Raw genomic sequence first — 16,987 nt, 5'->3', positions numbered from 1 at the left:
GTATTGACATGGCCATCTCCTTTCATAAGAACAATTTTTTGACTATATTATAATGGACATACTCTTTCTTTATGTTTTACTTATTTGTAATAGTTTTTGGGCTTGTATTACACTGTGATTCATGTATCTCCATTTGTAACCTCCCCTGAAAAAGCCTTAGTTAGTTATTCTGCATTTTTTGAACTACGAACTACAGGTAAAATATATAAAGGAATACATGGTATAAAACTTTATTTACAGAATTCTCTGTTCTAAGTAATAGAATAATAAACTGTGGTTTCATCTTTCCCAGTAAACCTCTACTTCTTCACACCCTGCAGAAGCATTTTATAGTAGAATTTATATATTATAATATATAGTAGACAAAAAAAAGTTATTTTGACCAGTGTTCGTTTTAAAACAAGTAGTGCTCCTGTTTATAAAAAGATATACAGGTAGTACATGTACAATAAACAGAAAGGTTTCACCAATTGAACATTTACAACACAGGTAATGAGGCAGTAACAATTAGATGCTTATTATACCCCCATTAGGTCCTGGGGTATTCTGTTAAAGACTAGACAAATTTAGCCTAAGGTGAACTTAAGATGTAGCATAAATATACATAATCAAAGGTAGGTCTCAGGTCCCGACGCTTTTCGCCCTGTTTGCCTTTGTAAAGGGATATTAAGGGGATATTAAGATCTATTGAGCAATTTGTAGAGGGTTAGTATTAAGTAGATAAATTAGTGGAAAATAATGTCAGGAGTAAAAAAGACTGTCAAGAGAAACCTCAATATTGTGATCCTGGAATTATGTAAATATTATATCTATCCTGGTGCTTAACTGATGTCAATAGAGCATCATTTCTACCATAGAGGGTTAATCTAAAAAAACTCCGGCATTAACATAGTTAAGCATTAGCATAGTAGCAATTAATATAAACAATTTTTGCCCACAAAAATCCCCCCTTTTTTCCATTTTTTTTACTTTCTAAAGTTAATAATGACACTACAGTTACAATTCTAGTACAAAGCATTGCAAAGTTTTTTTTTTTCATTTTTTTACCACAACTACAGCTGTGATATGGAGAAAACCTCAGAGGTCACTTTGACAGCTTTGATTTTCCAACAATATCGTTCAGAGGAACGGTTGAAGGGGAGAGACAACAGGCCATATAGTGTATGCTCAAGGTATTTTGGTAAAGTTTTTCAGGGCCTACCCCCAAACTTCTCAGATGCTTAAAGTGAAAATACACTTTCAGTTCCTAAATTATACTTACATTATGTTCCAAGATTTCAGCTTTTCTGTTTAGTTAGCAACTTCCATACCTCCTGCCTTGGCAACAAAAATATTAAGATATGAGAGGAGAAATACCAGGAACATAATTCATAAAATTGAATTAGTAGTATGCAGAAAAGCCAAAAATGGCGACAGTCAGCAATGAAAATCGGAGGTTCTGACCATTTTCTAATCTACCTAACAACAAATACATTGATATGTGGCAACTGTGGACTTTGACCAGTTCTTATGGGTAAACTAAGAACTGTACACATAATTATATATTCGCACACTTTGATACACCACTGATAAGTTAGTGCGTACAACTTGATTATCTAAACTGGAAGGGTCCCTTTTGTGTATGAGAAAAGTGTAACTAACTAACTCAGCCTTTGTACCCTAATACACTAGGGACACATGGGCACATCTGCTGTCAATTTTGTACTTTATAAACCATTGCCATCAACTTTCCAATCAGATTTTGATCGGTCACATGCTCTACATTCGGTTCTTTCAATCCAAGCCCTTTTTGAGAAAAAGTGATCAGCTGAATAAGCTAGATCTTTAATATACATGATATGTGTACTCCGGATGGAGATATATCAACGCATTTGATCAACCAGTTAAAAAGCGAAAAATGTGATTGATTGGAAATACACTTTATTTTTTTTTATTCAGATCTGATTTAATTATAAAAAGTGGACTAAAAAAACTGCTTGCATTTTTCCATCTTTATGGACCAGAGTAATTTTCATATTTCCATTACTGTTAGTCCCCGGGTTACATACGAGATAGAGACTGTAGGTTTGTTCCTAAATTGAATTTGTATGTAAGTCGGAACAGGTACATTATTTTTAGGACAGAGGTTTGTTTCAACATAATATTAGGCAGTGATGTGTCAGTTACTGTATAAAATCCTCACTGTGAGTTAATCAGAAACAAAGCAATAATTTAAAAAAAAACCTTGTGGGGCCTAGACATTCATTATCTTTTGGAGCAAGCTGTGCTTTGATATGCAAAAAGAAACAACTGCAGAGCTTGTCTTGGTCATTAAAGAGTTACAAGAGGCTGCAGAAAGTTCACCTCCCTAAAACTGCGTACACACTTGCAATTTTTGTCGTTGGAAAGGATCTTTCACGATCCTTTCCAACGACAAGGGACTGCACGATGCATGAACGGTGCTGTACATACAGCACCGTTCATGCTCTATGGAGAGGGGAGGGGGAGAGCGACGGAGCGGCACCCTGCTGCGCGCTCTCCCCCTTCCCTTTCATTAGGATCGGTTGTCGTCCATCGTCCGTGGATCCGGCAGGACGGTCGTTCGGACGATGGACGACACCGACTGTACACACGGCAGATTTTCGCCCGATATTTGGCCGATGCCGATTATCGGGCGATAAAAATCTGCTGTGTGTACGTAGCTTAAGATCACCCACAACCTCAACTGTGTTTAGCAAAGGATTTCTTCTTGCAAAGAAGTCATGCAAACCTCCTCCCTATCAATCCTCCGTCCTGCACAGAGAGCGAGCAGGGAAGCCCATTCGTATCTAGGAGTCGTCCGTATGTTGGATGTCCTTAACCCGGGGACTACCTGTATAAATCTATTCATTTAGTGAAAACATTTATAAAACCCAGGATAACAAAGTAATACATTGTTTATTGAGAACCAAACCTAACATTCTTTTGGCAATAAAAGTAGGTAAACATTATTTTGTATTATTGTATTGTATTGTAACATTTTGGTAGCTAAATGTTACATTTTCATTTAGAAGTCTACACATCAGACCAAAAATGTAGCTCTGTAAGAAGTAGGGTGGAACAGAGGGATTTGGGGCCAAAAGTAGAACAATCCCTTCAAGCCAGGACAGTGGGGTGCTATGAATAAATAATGAATATTAAATATGTGTACAATAACAAAATGTTGTAGGTAGAACATTTTATAGTACATTTGAGCATATTGTGAGCTTTTGGACAAACACTTGTTGGTTTAGTTAGCACAAAAATGACTTTGGACGGCCATGGTTAATTCTTCTTAACCTCTGTAAAATGTTTACTGATAAAATCATTGTACACCACATGTTTAGTACACATTTCTTACTTCCTTTTATTGCTTAGGGGCTTATCTAAAATAATTAAGATCATGTGTACCTTTTTTAGTCAGGGTACACATTTGGGCTGATTTTTGAAGAAAAATAGCCATATTGCCTATAGCAATTGATTGGAGTATCCCATCAGATGACTTAAGTGAACTTACAGAAGAGTCAGATTCGGCAATCTGAAATAGAATGAAAAGTTACAGAGCCTATAATGAGTCTATTGACTCATGTACAATATTGCTATGCCCTGCCCTAATAAGCTGCAATATATATATATATATATATATATATATAAATACATTTGTAAATAGGTTTAGATACCCAGTTGAACAAGTATTCTATGGTAAACTTTAAAACCTCCTTAAAGAACAACTACTATATAACAATGCTACTGTAGAAAGTCTAAAAATAGTACCTAATCTAGACAATATTTAATGCACAAAAGTGCAAGTAGCAAGGGATTACCTGCAGTGCCGAGTCTATAGCAACATCTGGTCATCACGAGAGCACACGACAAGGGGTGATGGGCCAGTAACCCTAAAGGGCGCCAGGCTTTTACTGCAAGATGCCGCCAGGTCATGACCCTCAGGGTAACCTGAGCAGGTAGCATGGAGAGGCTTTGGTGTGGAGGTCTGTGTCCAGCAGCAGAAGAGGTAAACTACATTGAGTAGGAGATCAGAGCTTGCAACAGGCAAGCAGACAGGTGGACGATTGTCTGGGAAAACATTCAGGGCAGGCTACAGGCAGACATATTGCAAGGTCCAGACAAAAGATCATGGCAGACAGAAGGCCAGCTTATTCCAAGGTCCAGGCAAACATTCAGGGTGAGTGACAGGCAGTGTGTAATCCAAGGTCCAGGCAAATGGTTAGGGCAGGAGAGCATAATCCAAAATCCAGACAAACAGTCATTGTAGACAAAAGGCGAGCATAATCCGAAGGTGTATACAAACATTCAGGGCAATTAGCAAAAATATACAAGTACAGAAAAGTCACAGAACAGCTAAAATAGTCTCTGACCCTTAGAGGAGCCCTTCCTGTGTTCTTGCATGTATACCCACCTACAGCCTGCATGTACCTCCACCATATCTGTCAGGCAGTGACGTAAAACAGGTGCTCAGCCTACACGGAATGGCTTCAATGGAGATCACAGTGGTAACAAAAATGTATAACAACAACAACACTATAAACAAACAAAAAACATGTTCTTCTCATCTCCTTGTACGTACATCAGTGGCAACGCTGCTCCAAATTCAGGAGCAGTGCAGCATTGTTACCACTTTATTACAAAAAGCCCATTTAGGTGAACTTAACTGGCAGCATCATTAGGTATTTGTGGGACTAGGAGACACCTGTAAGAGACACTTATTTGTTTGTGCTAAAACACATACTTTTAATAGGGGGAGCATAACTCAAAGAGATTTGCCAAGCACATCGACAAATACTAAAAATATACATTTTCAAACCTTTGAAAGTATTTTACAAAAAAAGTTGCATAAAAAAGTTTCTACCCTCACCGAAAGGTACAAATGCAGCTCTGACAGTCATACAGCTTCTATGACTTTTACTTATTTTAGAACTAATTTCTTTAGAATTAGAAGACAAGTCCCTGGAGGAGACGTCAACTATTTTTATCTATAAAATGATTGCTACGCCTCTCCTACAGGAAATGAAACAGTGATTTTCCTGATGATAAGAGTCTTCTAATATTTGTCACCCTGACACACACTAGACTTTCATAATATTGGGAAGAGCTTTAGCAGGTACGATCACTGCTCTTAATAATTCTTTACTGATTAAGTCTTTAGATCAGACTGTTTGTGACAAAGGGGAACTAACAAAGCATTTTTTTTTTTTTTTGCATTTTAACAGTAATTTCTAATTTTATCTGTAAAAATGTTCTCAATACAATATGTTCTAACATATATATATATATATATATATATATATATACACCACTTTGGAGTTTTTTTATGAATGTTTTCACATAACTTTTTTGTAACTTTCTCCAAGTATTCATACAATTTTCCAAATGAAAGTTGTGGAAATTTTGGAAGAAAACAGGGCAATGTAAATTATTTTATTTTTGTTTTTCATTGTTTTTTGTTTAATATTTTTTTATCTTTTATGTTGATTTATTTATGTTGTTTTAATGTTTTTAAAATCATTTTGGAGGTAAGCTATTGAACTGTTCATGCAAATACAGCCAATAAAATATAACATAGGCTTAGGTTCCATTATGTTGGATGTTATATAAATTGTGTTCTATTTATAAAATCTGACATTCACTACATCTGGTAAAGTTCATATGTTTTCTGCGACTTATTCCCCACTATAGAATGTCAGATTCACTGCTTTGTAATTAGACCCTATTGTATTCATAATAATATACAAAAAAGTAAGATGTGATATAAGTATAATTATACGATGCGTTGATTACTTTTTTTGTTTTGATACCAATTCCTTGACCTAAATTTTATGCTGAAAATTTGGCATTAGATGATTTGTCATTATTTCTGCACCTTGAAAAGATTAATATTTATTTGAGTGATATGCAAAAATGGGAATGCATTGGTTCCTAATTTACACAAGAACTGGTTTCCTAAAACATGAACATTTTTTAAACTTGATACAATTGATAAAATTGTTTTATTCATACAAAAAATGGACATTGCTGTCATTGGTGTTACCACACGTAGTTTATGATCTACATACACCCAAAAGATGTGAACAATGAGACTTTATAGATGTAGATGATGCGATCTTCTATACATTAACGAGGCAGCATTTGTCAGAATAAGGTCAATTGTCGTAAGAACAGCTGTACGGTGCTTGCAAATTATAGATCAGTGCACTGGGGATCTCAGGAGAGTATCAGATCTCTGACAATACAGCACTATATATGCTTGGGAGACAATACCTTCACCCCTTCCGCATCATCACATCTGCCCACGCTCCAGCATCTCTAGTGCACCTGAATGACGTGTTATGTCATTTAAAGAAAACCTTTGCAGAGATGAATAATTGGCCTTCTTTTGCTTCTATTGAAAGTGATTTTGCCTGACTTTCAGTCAATCCGGGGCGACCGTGCAGTCAATGAAGTCAAAACATCTGCGTTTCTTTTTATTCTACAAACTTTTGGCTTTAACATGATATAAAATAGTTCTCTATAAAATGGCTATTGGATGTGGTCTTCCATAATAGTAGTTGACACTGCATCATTTTCTAAAGCGTGTAGGTCAAAAAATGGGATTTCACTTATTTCATATTTATAGGCTGAACCACCTATACATTTTTATGAGTTGTCAGGGGTTTGCCTGAATGGGTCACTATGGGGAAGTCTAGTTTCTACAACCAATTTTGGTGTTTATTCATATAGAGAATTAGATATTGAGACTTGACATTGCAATATCTATGGTAGATCTTTAAACTTCAAAGAGGAAAATATTCTAAAATAATATAGCTAAAGAAATAAAGCTTAATTAGAATGCCAGTAAAAAAAAATCTAATCTCAAGATCTTAACTGTATCTACAACACATATTGTATCCCCTTGCAATGTGATGCAATCGTTTTTACCAGCCTGATGGGTACATTTAACAAATTATGACCTAAGTGGACATAGTCACCTCTCCTCCCCATCCTGGTGTCTAGACAATTAAGAAATATGATTACATTTCTAAAATCAATTATGTGCCCTTTACTCTAGTACATCATAATAACAATATTAGACAAAGCAAGAAAGCTTGAGTCTTCACCCTTATTTCCCCAGTGAAATGTTACTGCCTGGAGGATCACATGAAAGTAATATTGGACTTAGTGGGTGTTTTTTCTAACTAGATTGGAAATACACTGAAATGTAAATTTATTAAGCAGTGAATGTGGCATTAACCAAATGCAGGTGAATTTTCTTGATCCATATGTTTTAAATGATAGTGATTGATTTAACACCAGTAAATATTTGGTGTCACATTGACTGCTTTACAAATATGCCTCCAAACAATGTTTAACCAATACATAACTGGATACAAGTTTTTTTACGGAACTGTAGTCAGGGGTGGCATTCTTATTAGCAGTGCTATGCTGGTGCTAGGGGTATGGATAAAGGAGCTATGTCTCCAATTCTGAAACACAAGTTATAATAAAAGCAGAAGTATCATATAAAGAAATACTTAGTCTGTAAATTTATAGTACTACAGAAAAAAGTGGAACTTCTATTCCCCTACGGAATAATCCCCTAGGAAAAATCCTAATATAATGCTTAGTGCTACCTGTCCTATCTGCCTTGTATTGTAGTCAGTGACAATGAAAGGATTGGGACAGTGCCTGAGGCACCACAAGTGGAGCAGTGGTATCATAGGAAAGGTGATTGGGGCAAAATTAACAGTTGGAGAGTTGTAAAGGGGTGTGGATGAATAACACTTAAGCCTACTGACAGTGTCTATACGTATGCCACAGTCCTTGTACGATATTTTTGTGTGCCAAAAGCATAAAGCCGCATAGACACGTGCAATTCTTGTCGTTGGAAAGGATCTTTCACAATCTTTTCGAATGATAAGAACCTCACGATGCATGAACGAGTGCTGTACATATAGCACCGTTCTGCTCTATGGAGAGGGGAGGGGGAGAGCGACGGAGTGGCACCCTGCTGCGCACTCTCCCCCTTCCCTTACATTAGGATCGCTCGTCGTTCATTGTCCGTGGATCCGCCAGGACAGACGACGTGGGCTGTACACACGCCAGATTCTCTCCGCCCTGAGCCGATTATTGGGTGAGAAAAATTGAACGTGTGTGCGTAGCTTTAGTCTACCAAGAGCAAGAGGACACAGAACAGTAAAGTATAGACAGGGAGCTAACCCATTTGCTTTGTCTAACCTAAAGAAGAACTTTAATACAATAGTTGAAGACTGCTTGGCATTCAGCGTTGCTGTTCATGAGTATTTACTTTACAATACAGCAAAAAGAGTGCAGTGGCTAGAAGTACACAAATCACAAAGTGCAGGGAACAAGAATTAGTAGCAAATGGGTCAGGAGAGCATAATGCACAAAGTAAGGGGTCAGAAGTATGTAACGGACAGCACATAATCAGACAGGAGTACAAAAAAAAGAAGGGAAAGGATTATGTTAGGCATATAATGCAGGGGTCTGGAGTACAAAGTGAAGGAGAAAGGAGCATGTGAGCACAGGGGTCAGGAGTACAAAACGCACTGTGCAGGGGACAGGTGTATGTAATGCACATATCATATAGAAAGGGGTTACAAATTCGCCAAAGTAAGTCAGGTGCATGTAAGGCTAAGGCTATGTACACAAGTGCAATGGTTCCCGTCCAATAATCTGCTCAGGGCGGATATCACATGAGAATCTTGCGTGTGTACAGTGTTCGTCATCCATTGTCTGAATGACTGTCCTGGCGGATCCATGGATGACAACTGATCGTAATGGAAGTGAAGGGGAGAGAGCGTAGTGGGGTGCACCTGCATCGTTTTCCCCCTTCCCCTCTCTATAGAGCAGAATGGTACTGTATGTACACATTCATTCATGCATCGTGCAGTCATTTGCCATTGGAAATAATTGTGAAAGATCCTTTCCAACGACAATTATTGCACGTGAGTACAAAGCCATAGACTGCACAGGCTAAGAATACATGTGCATTCCAGATAATGTACTTTGCAGCAGTATATGGAGATGAAGGCTAGAAGAGCATCTTTTGGGAGCCGCAATTCTCCTGGGATAAAGTCTTGTGCAGGAGTTAAGGAAGGGCTGGGAGTTTGTAGCTAAGTGGGCAGTGAGTCTGTACAGCTGGCATCCTGAAACTCCGTACTACCTGTTTGTTCTTTTTCCTGCACCAGTGCCAAACTGCACTGTATAAAGGACAAGAATGCGAAAGTGGGACTAACCTAACACTTAGAGAGAGGAGGGCTGTTTACCGCCTGTCAGACCTGAAGCACAAAGTCATTGAGTAGTTTTAGAGAACTTACCTCTGCTCTGTGATAAAGATCTAACAGGCTACAGGTGGGCCAACCGATCACAGATGCTGGGGGTATGCTATAGATGATGCTTTTAGAATTTTTGGATATATTATAGCACTCATCAAACCATGTTTACACTAGTGCCTAAAGTTCTACTTGAAATCATATCTAAACCAAAGAAAAATATGTAATGTATTGCAGCTCACCTGCCCTAGGTCATTTCAAAAATGCTTTATTTTATTTTTATTTTTTTCACTTCCTATCCAAAGTTGTACAAAGTGTATAAAGTATGTAGACATACATAAATCCATAACATAATTTATAAGAAGTGTTCCACAGCTCGAATAGAGAAATGAGAACAATGCTATCTGAGCGGAGACACACACGTGAAGTAATCAGCTCACAGGACTTTTGGAGGGATCAACAGGTCTTTGTTGGCACAGATACAACCAAAATCAATGATATATGCAACAGACCATGAGGGAAGAAAAAACAAGGTTATTGTTAGGATTTGAAATTCATAATATTACATGAATTATTATACCAATTTTATATATTTTGCAACATTTCTCTACTTAATGTGCTTTTGCAAATCACTCACAAAGTTTTTTTATTATTATTTATGTGTATTTGTAGGATTGATGTAAAAATGAAGAACTGTGTTCAAACTATATGTGTGCGGATTATTGTATACCTGGCAATGCACAATAGTGTTCATGCATGCTCTAACCGTAAGTTGCAAAATGAATGAACTGTAGAAAACTGTCAGTGAAAATCTGTTTAGCAGCTGGTGATTGACAATTCTAAATCTGGATCAGCAATACAGCTACAGTCACAGTTAATAGAGAAGTGGCATTATAAAACATATTTTAGTATACTCTCTCCTATCGGCTTCTTTTGCAATGTAGATCACTTTGTTCAATTAAAATACAAAAAGCTTTTGAAAGCCAACAACTAGCTAGATCAGCATTTCTCAGCCAAGATTCAATGGAACCATAGGTACCTCCAAAAGTTTCTAGGGGTTCCTTGAGCAATGAGCAATTTGTGCCTCTCAGGTCTTTTTGACTATCTGTAAGCGTGACATTGTTCACAGGCACATTGTAAGAGGCATTCTTCACAATAAAACCATGCTAGTATATTGTGAGCTTTGGATATAGTAATCATAGCAGGGGGTTCCCTAAGACCTGAAAGTTATTTCAAGAGTTCCATTACAGGGCCAGAAAGAACCTGACTATATAAATCAGCAATCAAAAGCCATCCAAGAAAGCTAGAAAGAGGTGGAAGTTTAATAATTGAGCTGCAGAGAGTCCTGTGCCTACTTTCAGCATCTCTTAGCCCTATTTTCAATTAGTCGTGCTGATGACCTTATCACAAAGTGTCCATATGTAGTTAGGGTAAGTTAAGAACATTTTCTTTAGAAGGAGTGGGTGCTATAAAACCAACCTTTTTAACCTGAAACTGCAATATCCAATGGGTTCTGACATCCTATTCATACTGTGTAAACCCTAACAGTAAACATAATAGGAGTCTGGTATGATCACAATAACCTTTGCCTAATATTTGTGTATATATATATATATATATATATATATATATATATATATATATTAAAGATGTTTCTTCCTTCTACTTTCTTCTTTACCCTTTTTTTTCTCCACTCACTTCTCTCCTCTTTTCTTCTTCCTTTTACGCTTCCCATCTTTACTCTCCTTCCTTTCTTTTATCTTTCTCGTTCTTTCCACTAATTTGTTTTTTTGCTTCATTTTCCCTTTCATTCAGAGCATATGCCAGAAAATTTCAGGTGCTATGTGAACTTTATTGATTTTCTCAGCTGCACCTGGTACAGCAATTCACATGCTGGTGATGGGCCATTCTCACTGTAAGTAGATCTTTCTTCTTGCAAGTTGAGTTAAAAATGTTACAGTTACTAACTGTATATGTTGTGCAGAAAAGTCTTTTATTTTTCCAAATGGCAGAAATAGAATTGTTGGTCAGATATTTTTATGAGGGTACCATAAAAATGTGTGTAGAAAGCCTGATCTCATTTGTGGATTGGCGGTCAAGGATTTTACAAGCACAGAAAAGCGGGTAGCAAACTCAACAAAAAAAGGGTATCATGGTATTGCCAGGTGGATTAAACACTTGTTTATGGCATGTATATTCATTTCTGAATTTACAAGGAGAGCTGGAGGATATCAATACAGTATCAGTCCTATCAACCAATCAAAGAACCAACCAACAGGCACACATATATATTTGTTTCCTATGGCAGCATATACTGTAGATTGGCTATTTAAGATATTAATACCAAACCACTGGCACATGCTTAATTTCAGAATAAATTCAAAGCTGAACTCTAGGCAGATATTAAATACACATAATAATGCAGCTTTATATTTATTATCATGCAACATTAAAAAGATGTTTGAAATGCTAGCAGTGTAGGTACCTGAATATGACCTGGTATTAGCCTTTTGCAGTCTTTGATAGCAGAGCTGCAGTATGATAAGAAGAAGTAGCAAAAGGAGGCGATAAGTTTATGTGGTGATAGCTAATGAGAGTAAAGGGTGTATTTTTTAATGAGCCATACTTTTTTTGGCTGGATATCTGGTATAAGCCTTTGTTTGTGATGTTAGGGATCACACGCCTAAAGTTAACTAAAGTTTAACATATATTTTGGTAGTCTATATAGTAAAAACCTTTTTACATGCAATGCATGCCCTTTAGTACTGAGTAGTTCAATTGAGTGCAATGCTCACAGGGAACCTCCCCCTGACTTATGTGTTTATTGTGCAGTCATTTTGCAACTTTGATATTACCAACATGATGTGGAAAGATCAAAACAGGATGATCTGACCAGGTGTGTATTACCATATGTTTTTTTTCTCTTTTAAATCAGAAAGCACACCTCTCAGCAACACTTTAGTTTGGTGCCCTGTTTCTAAGCATACTGCTAATTAAACATTGATCATACAGTTGTAAAAGATCTTACAAAATACATAATTTTAAAAACAAGTCTGACGAAATAGCTTTATCAAAATATCCTTGTATAACATTTGGAAAATAATTACATAGGATTAAACAGTTGAAGTTCTCTTTACAAGACCATGTGAATGGCCATGGCTGGTTACCATATTTCTGGAGCCCCAGGGACTGATTTAATAAAGCAATCCAAGACTGGAGAGGATTCACTTTCATCAGTGAAGCTGGGTGATCCAGCAAACCTTGAATGGATCTGGTTCAGGATTCAAATCATTTGCTAGCAAATAGCAAATGATTTTAGGAAATCTATTCCAGGTTTGCTGGATCACCCAGTGTCAAAGATGAACGTGTACCCTCTCCAGCCTTGGAGAACTTTAATAAATCAGGCCCATATGTATACAGTGTTTCCTGTTCTCTAATATCACAATCTCCTATCAATGGTTTGTGGTGTTGTACAGAGCAATAAAGGCAATAATTAATATGACTAATATGTATATTGTTATAAATAATTGAATATTATTAATATAAATAATGTATAACCAATATTAAGCCATTTAAATATTTATACTAGCCTGCTTAAAGCCCAACTCCAAACAAAACATTTATCAATGTTAGAATAGGAAAGGTTAGAATCCATATCCCTTTTATATTTCTGTCTATATTCCCACTAGAGAAATGTCATTGTAAGACATTGGGAGAAGAAATAAACAGAATTTTCCCTATGGGGCCACATTCCACATTAAAGGCACAATTTGCTTAGTAGAGGTCAAAAAGGTTAAAACATTGTTGCAACACACATACTTTAGGTAATGACAGTGTGTTATCTAATGTTATATATTGGGCACATCAAATGATAAACAGTTCAAGAGACTGTGAAAAAATGTATTTTTGGTGTATGTAAATGCTGGGAGATTGTTTGATTATTGTGGTTGCTTGACATCATCAGTGCCTCCCACCCTCCAGATTGATACGCCTGATCAAAGTTCATTAGTTACAAACATTTAGAATTTGTTTTATGATTTTTTTTATTTCTAAACTTACGACCTCCACTGTGGTTTTTAGCTACACAATATCTAGTGTGATAAGTTCCTGCCAAATATTCCAGTTATCAGTTAATAAATCTCTAAGACAAACATCTACGTAGCTAAAAAATCCAATTAGTGCATTTAAATTTAATAAACAGATTTTATATTTCTAAAAGTTAAGGAAGTTTGCCTGTGTGCAAGCTTGAAAATATAAAGCTGTGAAATTGTCATAAATAATGTAATACCAGATGTGTGGTAGAAGAGAGAATATGCTATTATCATATCCTTTGCTTCATGTTTCAACTGGTGGAAATGGTTCCAGTGAAATGTAGACTTTCTCAATATCTGCTATGTATGTGAACATGTTGCCTGCCTGTGCAAAGTTTACTTTAAGGTCATGAAATGAATAGTCGAAACACATCTCATACATGTGTTACAGAGTAGATCTATGCACCTGTCTCTTCTAAAGCCATATCTAGCTGCATCGTAATGGTGGGGGCATTCCGCCTTACACTGCTAACAAAACTGAATGCTCCGGGGGAATACCTGCCTTTTCTGGCAATATGTTATTCTTCAGAAAAAGTCCAGTAATAAATCTCTAAATCACTCTACCATAAAAGAAATGGAAAAATGTAAAAAAAAGGCCTTTAGCACATTTGGTGGAAATGTCCTGGCTTGAAGCATTTTTAGATTGGGGTATATCAAATATCTATACTCTTCTAGAAAAGAGTATCTGGAAAGGCCTCTTGGATCCCCTACTGGTCCCAAACCCCTCTGGTTGCAAAACAGACACTTGCAAAAGCCTGGTGGTTAAGCAATCCTATCTTGGCACAAGTGAAGGGTAAAATTACTTGGTATTTTATTAGCAAGACTATGCGGCTATACATGATACAGGAATACATGATAGTTTGGAGTTCTTACATAGTGGGTAGACATAGTGGGCCTGATTTATTAAGGCTCTCCAGGACTGGAGAGCATAGACTAGGAGAACCTGGGTGATCCACCAAACTTGGAATGGATTTCTTAAAAATCCTTTGCTATGAGTTAGCAAACATTTTCAATTCTTGACCATTTCCATACCAGGTTTGCTTGATCACCCAGATTTTCCCATGATAGATTATCCTTAGCAGTCTTGGAAAGATTTAATAAATCAGGCTCAGTAAATCAACCCGCACTTATCTGGGGACTTTGAGTTTTTGATGCTGTGATGTCCACACATTCTATGGGCTGTGCACGGTGCCTCATCAGCACATACAAGATCTGGTCTGTTAAAAGAAGTTAATCTGCGTGACCGCAATATTTCATGCCCTGTTTATTCTGCACAGCTAAGCCAGATTAGTATCTGGCTTCATCCTGCCCAGCCATTGGCTGCTAGGTCATTATAGCCTTTCCGCTCACAGTCACCAGTTGCCTGTTATACAGTTAGGCTGGGTTAAATTGCTGCTGATGTGTTATTTTGTTGGATTTACTGTTGCTGCTTCTGCCTGTTTCTGACTGTTATTGTATGCTACCTGGATTTACCTTTGCCTGACTCTGCTTGTCTTTGTATACTTTGTCTGGTGGTTGACCTCTGGCTCTGTATTCTTGATTTGCCTTTGCTGGATTCTCTTGTACTGGATTATCTGTGGGCTCGTGGACCATCCTTGGTGCACAGAAGTCCTAGGGGCCACTGAGTGCTTGGAAGGCACATTTAGCCTTTTTAGGGATTGCTAGACAAAGAATGCGGCGTTTGATTGGGAGAGTGGTGTGTAGCGAACATTGGTGCCGGATCAGGAACTTGGACCTTAAATGGTTCCCCCAATTCCCCCCACGTCACCAACTCTCTATATTTCCCAATCTTTCTAGTTTTTACTCTGATGCTTGTCTTTTTTTGCAGTGATAATTTCATTACTATGTTAAGGAGAGGGTAAAGGTGGAACCATGGAAGGCAAACAAAGCTGAATAAACTTCATCTATAGAGAAAACAGTCACCTCCCTTTCCTGCAAAAAAACTGCTCACTGCTGATTCTAAATGCTTGAGTTACTGATTAAAACTCTGTTCTAGAGGTTCAACTTGTTCTGAACAGACTCATCCCCAATGTAGATTTTATATGAAAGCATATGCAGACATCCTGCTTCTTACTGAACTACATCATAGAAAGACAATTTAGTCCAACCTTTTGGCAAGAGTGTGGAAAGCCTTAAGCTGTTCTTAAAAGACATTGCCCAAAGCCAGGTCAATAAAGGTTTGGTTTCATCTGAAGACAAAAACGGCCTCCTCAGAAGTTTAACTTATCCTCACCAAATACCTTTGGGATTAACTGGAACAAAGGAAAGTCCACTATTCTAAGATCAGTATCTGTGTATACTATATGGGAAGAACATTTCCACAGACATATCCAAAATCTTAGCTTTTAAAGATGCAGGGGGCAAGGAAGTGTTGCAACTTATGCTGAAGGTTTTGAAATAGGATGACCAAAAAGCTTACATAAGTTTGGTGGTGTCAAGACACAGAGAGCTGGTATCCTGCTGTCTGGTCTTACCAAATACCATATGTGACTACACAAGAGAAACCAGCTACCACTCAAAGTGCACCATCTACGTGGCTGCCCAATGGCAAAAGAGGATTGCCATCTTCACAGAAGGCTGCCAAGGAGCCGGCAGCAAAGATGGCTTTTTCCATGGATACAGCCATGAAGGGTGCTGGACCTGTCATTGTTGCAGGGCAGCTGCATACGAGTAATAATGTGACATAGTCAGCAAGTATGTTGGTTACAGTGCGGAGCCTGCTGTACAATATTAAAACAAGCAAAGCTGTGGGCATTATTTTTAATCCTTTCCATTTTTAAGTATTAGGGGGTGTAGGACATATTCATGGCACCTAAAGGATTACTAGTATAATTTTCCTATACAAAAATAGTATTGTGACCAATTTGGTCAAAAAAAGAAAGGTGGTAGAAGGACAATACATGTCACCTAGGATTCAAATTGTAGTGGTTGTGAGCTCCAGGGAATACTGGTAAGAAATGTAAGTTAGTCTAGTTAGGCTGATCAGAATTTTCCTCTGTAGGGTCTGGAGTCTGGGCTGCATTTGAGATTGGATAGGCCTGCGTCCTGACATCTTAATCCACTACTCCACCTGCCAAAATACCTAGATCATTATGATTAGCTCGGAAAAAAGAGTAGGAGATGTATGTGGCTGTGCTGGGAAACTTTGGCTCTGAATTAATAAAGCTCTCTAGCGCTGGAGGGAATACATATTCATTAGTGAAGCTGGGTGATCTAGAAAACCTGGAATTGATCTGGTCCAGGTCTAACAATATATATTGCACACATACTTACTGCAAATTACTGTGAAGAAATCCATTCAAGGTTTGCTGGATCACCAAGCTTCAATGATGAAAGTGTATCCTCTCCAGCTTTGGAGAGCACTATTAAATCAGGCTTCAGGAACAAAATAGCTTATTGCTCTTTGAACAACCCAGAGTTAGTACACAGATCAGGAAAAGTCAAAGGAAGTCAAACATCTTTATCTGAATACTCTAAGTCAGTGCCCCTGATTCATCAATAAAATCCGCGCTCGCTGGAAGCGCGAAAGTACGCGCGGTTTACCGCGGTCCGGACTCGAGTGTGCACGTACACTCGCCTCACTGCCAGCCGGATTCCAGCCTTCATAATAAT

At 37.6% G+C, this 16,987-nt stretch overlaps 1 protein-coding gene across 2 annotated transcripts in view; it reads left to right on the top strand.

The window, feature by feature from the left end:
* The first annotated feature begins 9,763 nt into the window (after positions 1-9,763).
* LOC140335247 (interleukin-21 receptor-like) overlaps positions 9,764-16,987 on the top strand; it is a 21,010-nt gene continuing 13,786 nt past the window's right edge. The window contains exons 1-2 of one of the 2 annotated variants that reach the window (XM_072417741.1): positions 9,764-10,051; positions 11,100-11,199. In XM_072417741.1, coding sequence (XP_072273842.1) covers positions 9,943-10,051; positions 11,100-11,199 — 209 coding nt within the window. In that variant the 5' untranslated portion in view covers positions 9,764-9,942. The remainder of the gene's footprint in view (positions 10,052-11,099; positions 11,200-16,987) is intronic. The other variant, XM_072417740.1, reaches the window with a different exon arrangement.

This window comes from Pyxicephalus adspersus, chromosome 7, assembly GCF_032062135.1.
Source record: "Pyxicephalus adspersus chromosome 7, UCB_Pads_2.0, whole genome shotgun sequence".
Taxonomy (NCBI): Eukaryota; Metazoa; Chordata; class Amphibia; order Anura; family Pyxicephalidae; genus Pyxicephalus; species Pyxicephalus adspersus.
This window is presented reverse-complemented; position numbering and strand designations above follow the sequence as displayed.